Source organism: Elephas maximus, chromosome 16 (genome assembly GCF_024166365.1).
Source record: "Elephas maximus indicus isolate mEleMax1 chromosome 16, mEleMax1 primary haplotype, whole genome shotgun sequence".
NCBI classification, from domain to species: Eukaryota; Metazoa; Chordata; class Mammalia; order Proboscidea; family Elephantidae; genus Elephas; species Elephas maximus.
Window position 1 is genome coordinate 83,151,223 of NC_064834.1, and position 11,026 is coordinate 83,162,248.

Genomic DNA, 11,026 nt, shown 5'->3' on the forward strand with positions numbered 1-11,026 from the left:
GCCGGTGGTGAGTCCTGGGCATCAAAGGGCAGGCTGAGACCAGTGTGATGCTGGCCTGGCCACAAAGGGAGGAAAGCTGAGGGGGAAGGGTATCTTCAGGGCCAGGAGGGGCCACTTGGGAGGGTCCAGGGTGACGAGCTAATTCCCCACCTGCCCCTAGGATGAGAAAAGGGACACATTAATTAGTTGAGTGCTTTCTTGGCGAAGCTGCCAACAAGCTCTGGTGGGGTGCGAACAGGGCCATGGCCAAAGACCACATCACTCACTGTCTTGTGCCCCCTTCTGCTCAGGGACCCCAATAGGCTCATCCAAATGGCAGCAGGCAACCACACGGCTGTAGCAGAGTTTGTCTTGGAAGGCTTCTCCGAAGACCTCTGGCTCTGGGGCCTGCTCATTGCCCTTTTCCTCCTCCTTTACCTGACAGCCCTTGCAGGAAAGAGCCTCATTGTTGCAGCCATCAGCCTGAGCCCAGGCCTGCACGCTCCCATGTACTTCTTCCTCGCCAAGTTGGCCATTTTGGACATTGTCTGCACGTCCATGATTCTCCTAAAGCTGCTGGAGAGCCTGGTGGTCTGGGTGGACATCATCTCCTGTGGGGGCTGCCTGGCCCAGCTCTTCTTCCTGACCTGGTTCCTGGGGGCCGAGTTGCTGCTGCTCACAGCCATGGCTTTTGACTGCTATGTGGCCATCTGCTGGCCACTGTGCTACAGTACCATCATGAGCCGGCCGCTGTGCGCACTACTGGCCTCAGCTGTTTGGACAGTCAGTGTGATCAACGCATCCGTGCACATGGGCCTCATGGCACAGCTGACCTTCTGTGGCCCCAACCATATTTGGGACTTCCTGTGTGAGATCCCCATGCTGTTGCTGCTATCCTGTAGCCCTGCCGCCCTCAACAAAGTCATGATCATCATTGCTGCTGTCTGCTTTGGCATGGTTAACTTCCTGCTCACGTTGGCCTCCTACAGTTGCATCGTGGCTAGCGTCCTTCACAAACGCTCAGCTGAGGGCAAGCGCCGTGCCTTCTCTACCTGCTCGTCTAACCTCCTGGTGGTCACTTTGTACTACTCCACCATCACCTATACCTACATACTCCCGGGATCCGGCACCTCCATGGAGAAGAGCAAGGTGGTTGCTGTGCTGTACACAGTGGTCAGCCCTGCCCTGAACCTGCTCATCTACACGCTGAGGAACAAGGATGTGAAAGCCGCCTTCCGAAAGTTGGCCCCTTCCTCCTGGTAAGGAAAAGGAGCAGCCAGGCAAATTCTCCTGGTGTTAGTTCTATTAATTTCAAAATATGACTTTGAGAATCAGGTGCAAGAGGCAAGGGACAAGAAGGTAATTAAGGCGATAGATTTACAAATATGGAGACTTCCCCATGAGGGCTGCCCAGTGTGCTTCTTGGAACATCAGCAAATCCTGACTCTGAAGGCACGGCCAGGGTTGCCAGAATCCAGGGTTGCTGGCACCCAGCAACAAGGCTTTATGTGGGAGGTGCCGATGTCACTTCTTTCAGGGTAGGGGACCAGGTTTGGGCATGAGTCCCCCTGAGCACATCACTTGGTGTGTTCCAATGTGGGGGCATCTCAATATCCTGCTGTGGAGACCCTCACCCAGACCCTGGTTCTCTGACCCAACTCCCTTGGTGTGCAGTTGGGAAACCCAGGTGTGGTGGCTCCTCACCACGTCTGCAAGTCTCCAGGCCCTGGAGTGGCAGAGGGGATGAGACATGTGCAACATGGTCTCTACTCTAAGTACCCGAAGAAAGGAAGTGTATTTCTATTTCTTTTTTTGTTTCAAAAAAGGTGTCATCATTCTTTACCAGGAAGATTTGCCACAGCAGGAAAGTGTTCTCTTTTGTCTTTAATTTTAGAAAGCTTCTTCAACATTATTTTTATGGGTTCAGTTCCTCAGTCTCCTTTCCACTATTATCACTTGTCTTACTCTCTGCTTCTAGCTTCTGTTTGTTAGTGTTCTTGATTGCCTCAGCCCAACCCTCTTCTCTCGGTAATTTCATCTGTGCCCCAGCTGCATTTATTATTAATATTTGCCAGTGATATCCAAATTTATAGTGACATTGCAAACCTCACCTCTGAGCCTCAGACCCATGATATAACTGCCCATCTAGCATAGTTCCATGGAAATCTTCCAGGATCTTGTTTAGCAGGTCTAAATGCAGGATTTTCAGCTCTCCTCAACACCCTCCAGCTGCAGGAGTCAAAATTACTGAAAAATTCTTGGTACTCTTTCCTAGCCTCTGTATCCAAACCATCTCCAAATCTTATTACTAAACCTAAACATCTTCACATCCAATGCTTCTCTCTTCTCTAACGCCTACCCCAGATGCCATAGTGTTCCTATTGGGTGATGTGGCACCTTCTACCTGGTCTTCCTACATCTGTTCTTGATTGACCAAGGTTGGTTCTATATCCTGTGTCCAGATTTATATTTTCACATTTCATTATGCAAGGTTTAAACATACATAAAGATAAGGAATTTTACAGTGAACACCCATGTACCCATTATCTCCATGTTTCCATTAATTTGACATTACCATTGTTTTATTACTCACCTATTCATCCACCTACCATCTTATTTTTTATGTATTTCAAAGCAAGTTCCAAAGATCAGTACACTTCATAAATACATCAGAATGCATATCATTAAATAGAGTTCAACATTTATTAACAGTTTTTTTTTCTTTTGAGGTAAAGTTTTTAAACAAGGAAATGCATAAATAGGAGGTACATTTGCTGGTTTTTGACAAATGCATACAGCTGTTTTGTAACCCAAACCTCTGTCAAGACACAGAAAATGACCATCACCCCATAAGCTTCCCTCCTGCCCCCTCCCAGTCAACCCCCACCTCACCTCCTAAGGGCATCACTGTTCTGTTCTGATATTTTCCACCAGAGATCAGTTTTGCATATTCTAGACGATCATATAAATGGAATCATATAATTATGTATTCTTTTATGTCTGGCTTCTCTTATTTCACTTAGTGTAATACTTTTGCAATGCACTCATGTTGCACGTATCAGTAGTTTGTTCCTTTTCATTTTTGATTAATACTTCACTGTATGACTGTAACACATTTTGCTTATGAATCTATCTGTTGATGGGCATTGTGTTGTTCCTAACTTTTGACTATTGTGAATAAAGCTGCTGTAAACATTTGTGTGCAGGTCCTTTTGCAGCCATGGTTTTATTTGTCTTGGTAAATAACTAGGAGTAGAATTGATGAATCATAAGATAGGTGTATGTTTAGTTTTATAAGAAACTGCCAGTCTTTTTTCTAAAGTGCTTATACCTTTGTACGCCCCTACCAGCAATGAATGAGAGTTCTAGTTGCTCCACGTGTGCAACAATATTTGATGTTAGATATTTTAAATATTAAAATCTAACAGAGCCATTCCTCTGCTTAGAGCTCTTGAGTAGCTTCTTATTGCTAATGGTATGAAGCTAGAAACTCTTCATGATCTGGCCTCTAGAATAGGGATATAAAAACAAAAAACCAAACCCAGTGCCATCGAGTTGATTCTGACTCATAGCAACCCTGTAGGACAGAGTAGAACTGCCCCGTAGAATTTCCAAGGAGCGCCTGGCAGATTTGAACTGCTGACCCTTTGGTTAGCAGCCATAGCATTTAACCACTATGCCACTGGGGTTTCCAGAATAGGGTTATAGTGCTATAAAATTCCCCTTAAGTACTGCTTTAGCTGCATCCCACAAATTATGCTATATTTTCATTCTCATTAAATTCACAGTACTAATTTCTCTTTTAATTTCTTATTTAATCCATTGTGTTATTTAGAAATATGCTATTTAGTTGTTAAATATTTGGGTATTTTCCAGTTATTTCTGTTGTTGATTTTTAATTTAATTCTATTGTAGTTAGAGAACATATTTTGTATGGCTTGAATCCTTTTAAATTTGTTGAGACAAATTTTACGGTAATTATTCTGTGTGCATATTGTATAAGTCTTCCTTTTTAATACAGTCTGAAAATCTCTGCCTCTTAGAGTGTTTATACTTACTGTGATTATTTCATGTTCATTTTTGAAAGATAGTTTTGCCGGGTATAGAATTATTGTATGACAGTTTTTTTTGTCTTTCAGTACTTTAAATATGTTGCTCCCTTGTCTTCTTGCTAGCATCAGTTCTAACAAGAAATCCATCATCCTCCTTGTCTTTGTTCCTCTGTCTGCACATATTACATTATGTTCTGAAGATATTACATTAATTCAAATGATTATTTGATTAATGTGTTTCTGTTGCACTAGACCATATGACTGTATGGGCCAGGTTCATTTTATCTCACCATTAGATCGCTAATAGATTTACATAATAGACACCCAATAAATATTGTTGAATACATGAATAAATGAGCTATAACTAATGACTGTATCATCTATTCAGGTTGCTTGGAAAGTGAGAAAGAGACGCTCAACAGGCAAAGTATATTCTGGTTAGGTAAACCACTTCCTTATAGTACTTGTAATATTTTTCTTATTCTTAAGACTTTAAGGAATAAGAAGGATTTTTTTTTTGGGGGGGGCTGTGGCTTTTGAGACCAAAATACAATACTTTGCTTTGACGATGATGCCCATGCTCTTGAATTTAAGACGCTGAGTAGAAGTGAGTGAGGAAGACAATACAGAAAGCAGGCTGCTTCCTCTCTTGGTACTGGTTCTGGAGCCTCGTCTTCTTTATTTCTTCCACTTTAGCACTGCCATGTGATGGAAAAGCAATGACTAAACTGACGTCTTTGAAACAGAATGGATGGAGACCATCCAATAAAAGGAGCGGTTTGTGGCCAAAAACTTTAGAAAAATGCCGATTTCTCTGTTCAGCTCTGGGAGAGGACTAGGTTCTGAGAAGTCCTGCAGCAAGGATGCACTTGTTACATGTTGACCCAGTGTTTCCAGAGGTCATGGGCTGGAGAAGCAGTGTCACATGCAGTGCTCATCAGCAACGACAAGTGCACTTGGGGAGTCCTGTGGCCCTGAAGGAGCTCATTCATGCTCTGCGATCAATGTGTGCTCCTGAGCTGCTGGCGACTCCCCAGGCTGCTTGCAAGGAGGTAAAAAAGTGAGTCCTGAAGTCCAGCTCCTCTAATCAACCAGTCAGGTTGCTGTGGAGAATCTGGCTATAAGTCAACCCATTGCAGAGGGAATTCAGACCAGCACACACCACTTTTCATCTTTGCCTACCCTTTGGCTTGAGTGCTTAGTGAGACATAGAGGGAACTGGGAAGGGCCAAGGTAGAAATGTGGCCCAGCTGTTCCTGGAGCCCTACAGCAGAGGGGGAAAAGGAAGTCATGGCCTAGAGTTAAGCAAGAGGCTGGAGAGCAGCAAATTGCTGCCCTGTGACTGTACTCCTCTTGCCCATGTCTTCATTCAAAATACAGACTGTGCAAAGCCCTCAGGAAGGCTTTCTTTGTCCCCTTACCTTAAAGTTTTCCTCCACTGAGTCACATTATAGTATTCTGTTTATTTCCCTAAGAGTATTAATCACTATCTGAAATTGTCTTGTTTATTTATGCATTCATTTGTATTTTACTGTATTTTAAGCTCCATCAAGGTGTGAGGTTTTGTCAGTCTGATTCACAGCTGGATTCTAGCACCTAGAACACTAACTGGCCTGTAATAAGCACCTAATAAATGTTAGTTGAATGAGTGAATGTCTCCCCACATTAGAAAGTAAGCACTATGAGTGCAAGAACCTTATCTGCCTTAGTCAAGCTGAGCAGGAAGCAGAACGTCTGGCATACAGTAAGTGCTCAGTAAAGGTTTATTGATTTATTAGTGCATGCTCTTCTTCTGGGAACTTTGATGCTGGACTAAAGGCTAACTGTGATTTTGTAGGAGTCTTAGAAAAGGGCCAAAAGTCTGTGTGATGTTTTTGCAATCACAGAGGTCAGCTTCTGCCTCTAACTAAGAAGTCAGGGTTGTATCCTTTCACCACACTTATTCCATCTGTATGCTGAGCGAATAATCTGAGAAACTGGACTCTGTGAAGAAGAACGTGGCACCAGGATTGGAGGAAGACTCATTAACAACCAGCAACATGCAGATGACACTATCTTGCTTACTGAAAGTGAGAGGACTTGGAGCACTTACTGATGAAGATTAAAGAGTACAGCCTTCAGTATGGATTACACCTCAGCATAAAGAAAACAAAAATTCTCAAAACTGGACCAATCAACAATATCATGATAAATGGAGAAAATATTGAAGTTGTTAAGGATTTCATTTTACTTGGATCCACAATCAATGCCCATCGAAACAGCAGTCAAGAAATCAAAGGACATACTACATTCGGCAAATCTGCTGCAAAAGACCTGTTTGAAATGCTCAAAAGCAAAGATGTTACTTTGAGGACTGAGGTGTACCTGACCAAATCCATGGCTTTTTCAGTTTTCTCATATGCATGTGAAAGCTGGACAATGACTAAGGAAGATCAAAGAAGAACTGATGTCTTTGAATTATTGTGTTAGCAAAGAATATTGAATATATGTCGGACTGCCAGAAGAACAAACAGATCTATCTTGGAAGAAGTATACCCAGAATATTCCTTAGAAGCAAGGATGACAAGACTTCGTCTTACCTACTTTGGACATGTTATCATGAGGGATCAGTCCTTGGAGACGGGCATTATGTTTGGTAAAGTAGAGGGTCATTGAAAAAGAGGAAGATAGTCAATGAGATGGATTGACACAGTAGCTGCAACAATGGGCTCAAACATAGCAATGATTGCGAGGATCGCGCAGGACCAGGCAGTATTTAGTTCTGATGTACGTGGGGTAGCTATGAGTCAGAACTGACTCGATGGCACCTAACAAAAACAAGTCAAAAAGTAGAGTGGTACAGCCTGGACTGCACAGCCAGGCCCTCTGCACCTGGCCCTGTGAGAGGAGCCTCATCCCAAGAGGCTGCGTAGGGCAGGAGAGGAACCAAAATGCGAAAGGAAGGTCTGCAAGGGTCTGTCAGCAGAAGCTCACACCTCTCTAAGAAGATGGACCCTGGTGTGTCCACAGAGCCCTATACTGATGACCAGCTGACTGGGGGTGGGAGGTATTCTGTGTGTTTCTATCAGAGAAGAAAGGGCTGTGCCTGCCCTCACAGAACAGATGAGTCAGTTTGTGGTTAGTTCATCAGCTCAGTGCAATGACCAGCTCACTGTGGGACACGGATTCTCCTGCTATTCCTGATGATATCCCTGAACATCACAGATAGAGCACCAGGAAGCACCACAGGTGCCTAGAATGGTACCAGTTCCTACTTGGTGGTCATTAGGTTCATCCCTGGGACCCTAGGCAGCTCTTCTGGAAGGTCTGGATTGATGTGGTGGGTCTGCCTAATTAGGTGCACAAGCTCTTCCCTAATTGTGCCCACAGGGCCCTCAGCTGGGACTGCTGTGAGGCCGTAGCCGCAGAGCTATTTCAGGTAATATGGGGCCACTCTAGCCCTCATCACAAACCTCCCACAGTCCTGACTCATACCAGCCTACACCCACCTGATCTTTTATTTATTTTGAATCAGTTCCATTTTCTCATACTAGCCGATGATCCTCTGAAGTTTTTTCTTTGGATGTTTCTTGACAGGACACCAGGAATTCCAGGAAGATGCTTTTGGCCTTTTGTAAGCACCTGGTGTATATGAATGTTGATTTTATGTTCTTGTGTGTTTTTAATAACAATGTTTTCACAGTGGATAATTGCATTTTAGTTGTGACTAAGAGCCATGAGATCACTCTAGCTACCATTTTTCAAAAATTGAGAGATAAATTTTGAGGGTGAAAGTTCTCTAATGATCAGAAAAAAAAAGAAATGTGCAACTTGGACAAAATATAGTAAAACATCTCTGTCTCAGTCTCTGTCTCTATTTCTCTCCCTCTCTGTCTCTCTGTATTTCTCTCTCTCTGTCTTTATCTTTCTTGATTACTGTTTCTGTCTCTGTCTCCCTCTGTGCCCATTTCTCTCTCCCCTCTCTGTCTCTCTCACTGTCTCTATCACTTTAACAGATTCATTGTTGAAACCTATCCCATTTTCCATGCTCTGTCATTTATGGGCCACTGTCCATAGGGAGATGTCCTCGTAATATTCAGCAAAGGTCATACACCCCCTGACATTGTCCCTGAAGCAGATGGGACAGTGAGATCAGACCTGCACTATGAAGATACATGAAAATCCTCCTTTTTCTTCAAATGGCTGTAGGGTTGCTATGAGTTGAAATCGGTTTGATGGCAATGGGTTTTTTTGACCATTATCTAACTGTTGAAATACATTCAAGGTGGATAATTTAAAATGAGGACCAGTACCCTACGTTAAGCCCATAATTTATATAAAGACCAGAGAATTTGTGCTTGTATGATTCCTGGGAGGTGCATCCATTAACCTAGTTTATACTGTTTGAGTTTCCCCTCTTGAATCTGTTCGACTCAGGGAAGTGTTTTGACTGTGGGCTGATTGTGTCTAATATTTTGGGACCACTACCATGGGTGGGACTGCACAGGATGATGGGAGGAGCAGGTTATGGGGTCAGAAGGGGTCTGATCTCACCTACCCCCTAAGACAGGATTTGCCTCTCCAGCTCCACTGAACTTCTGGGTCAAGATGCCAACGTCTGGCGCTGTAGAGAGGCCATGTGAGGACACCCCAGGCCTGCTGGCATGCTGGCCTGGACCCCATTATCTGGGCAGGAGGAAAGGGGATTGTGGACACTGCTTCTGATTTTATTTGTTAGTTTTTCCTCTGCTTTGCTTTGTCTCAGCCATGTCTGAGCATGTGAGCGGGCAGTAACCATCTGCATAACATTGACAAGGAGGCAGGGCTCAGGGACTGAGGGCTCTGGGTCACTGTCACCTTGTGCCACCGAAGGCTGAACGAGGATTGTCCAAATTGGCCAAGAGTCTGCATCTGGCTCTTATCCAGGACTCTTGTGAGCGGCCATCTTAGTTCATTCGACTGGCAAAGGGAGTGGGATTCCTCCCAAAGTAGGTGGCCTTAAAGAACAGAAATTTATTGTCTCACAGTTTTGGAGGCTGGGAGACCAAATTTAGAGTGTGGGCAGGGCTATGCTGTCTCTGTTCACTCTAGGGGCAGATCCTTCCTTGTCTCTCCCAGCCTCTGTAGTCCCAGGCATTTCTCTGCACACCTTTGCAGCTTGTAGGTGGATCCTCACATGCTGTCCTCCTCCTGTGTGACTCTTTTCATGTCTGTTCTTCACTTTTATAAAATGCCACTCAGAAGGGATTAGGATTAAGGCCTGCCTTACTCAGGTATGATTTGGTTAATTTAACTCAACGTTTGCACAGAAAAACCATACTTCCTCACACAAGATCATGTTCACTGGTACAGGTGTGAGGACTTCAAAATATCTTTTGGGGGATCACAATTCAATTCATAGCAATTACCAAAATAATATCCAAGGTTCTGTTTTCAAGTGGGTTGCACACAGTGTGAAAGATTGACCTTGCAGAGCAGTTCAGACTGTGGGCATGTCTTTTCTCTACAGTGCCTGTCAGAAGGGCTGAGCAGCTCGGCGTCTGAAGGAGCCAGGGCTCTCACCACTCATGGCTGGGGAGAACCACACACTGGTCACTGAGTTCCTCATCCAGGGGTTCTCAAAAGTGCCTCGACTGCAGGTGCTGCTCTTTGCTGTCTTCCTCATCCTGTACGTGGTGGCCCTCTCTGGGAACTTACTCATTGTGGTTGCCATCAGCACCAATCCCACCCTGCACACACCTATGTACTGCTTCCTGGTCAACCTGGCAGCAGTGGACATTCTCTGCACCTCCACGATTCTGCCCAAGGTGCTGGAGAGCCTGGTAGTCCCAGGAGATACCATCTCTTATGGGGGTTGCCTGGCCCAGCTCTTCTTTTTCACCTGGGCCCTCGGGGCTGAGCTGCTACTTTTGTCTGCCATGGCCTATGACCGGTATGTGGCCATCTGCCGGCCGCTGCACTACAGAGTGTTGATGGGGCCCAGGGCATGTACAATGCTGGCCACGGCTGTGTGGGCGGTCAGCCTTACCAACACCAGTGTGAACATGGGCCTTATGGTGCACTTGCCCTTCTGTCACTCCAATGTGGTTGAGCACTTCTTCTGTGAGATCCCCCCACTCCTGAAGCTCGCCTGTGCCCCCACCCACCTCAATGAGGCCATGGCCTTCGCTGCAGACGTGTTCCTGGCAGTGGGGAACTTCTCTGTGACCCTGGCTTCTTATGGCTGCATCATGGCCAACATCCTTCGAGTCCACTCAGCCTTGGGCAAGAGCCGTGCCTTCTCCACCTGCTCCTCCCACCTCTTGGTGGTCTCCATGTACTACTCCACGGTCATCTACACCTACATCCGCCCCGCCTCCAACTACTCACTGGATAGGGACAAGGTGGTGTCCATAATCTATACCTCTGTGGCACCCACATTGAATCCGCTCATCTACACTCTGAGGAACACAGAGGTGAAAGCAGCCCTCAGGCAGCTGATATCCCCTCACAGCTGATGGCTGGTCCCTGTCTGTTTATCCAGGCTTAGGGGCACGGAATGTAGGAGGCACTGCTGTGATTCTGCTTTCAAGGTACACACCAGCACAAGTTGGTGAAGAGGACCCAGGACGAGGTGTGACACAATCACACGCTCAAACTCTGAGGAGTCCCTTTCCCCCAGACCCTTGGTTTCCTGAGGCAGATAACTCTGCTTTGTGAATTATGAAGTCCTAACTACATTGAAGAAGCTACCACTAGCCGCCCTCTCTGTTCCCCCAACAGGGACACGACCTCCTCCAGCTCGTGAGCACCCGCTTCTCCAAGAAGCCCACATTCCAGTTCTCTCTCAAGACACAGGCCTGGGGCTGCAAGATGGGTAGTACCTCCCTCTGTGGCAGCTCTTCCTGCTCATACTCAAGTGGGCCTTTGCTGTAGTCCTGGTGGGCAGCCATACCTGTCCCATCCTCCTGTCCTAGGCCCTGCAGTGGTTTGTGGGGACTGGAGGAAGGCAGGGGTTTTTAAGGGGATGGATTCTT

General features: G+C 45.6%; 2 protein-coding genes across 2 annotated transcripts; both read left to right on the plus strand.

The window, feature by feature from the left end:
* Positions 1-312: 312 nt before the first annotated feature.
* Positions 313-1,242, plus strand: LOC126059419 (olfactory receptor 13A1-like). Its single transcript, XM_049855115.1, has one exon. It carries the CDS (start codon positions 313-315, stop codon positions 1,240-1,242), a length of 930 nt encoding a protein of 309 aa, XP_049711072.1.
* Positions 1,243-9,577: 8,335 nt separating this feature from the next.
* On the plus strand, positions 9,578-10,507 carry LOC126059420 (olfactory receptor 13A1-like). The gene has a single exon (XM_049855116.1). The coding sequence runs from the start codon at positions 9,578-9,580 to the stop codon at positions 10,505-10,507; it is 930 nt and encodes a 309-aa protein (XP_049711073.1).
* The last annotated feature ends 519 nt before the right edge of the window (positions 10,508-11,026 follow it).

What these genes read in the sequence shown, in the direction of transcription:
- LOC126059419 (XM_049855115.1), top strand. Translation starts at nt 313, where the DNA reads ATGGCAGCAGGCAACCACACGGCTGTAGCAGAGTTTGTCTTGGAAGGC.
- LOC126059420 (XM_049855116.1), top strand. Translation starts at nt 9,578, where the DNA reads ATGGCTGGGGAGAACCACACACTGGTCACTGAGTTCCTCATCCAGGGG.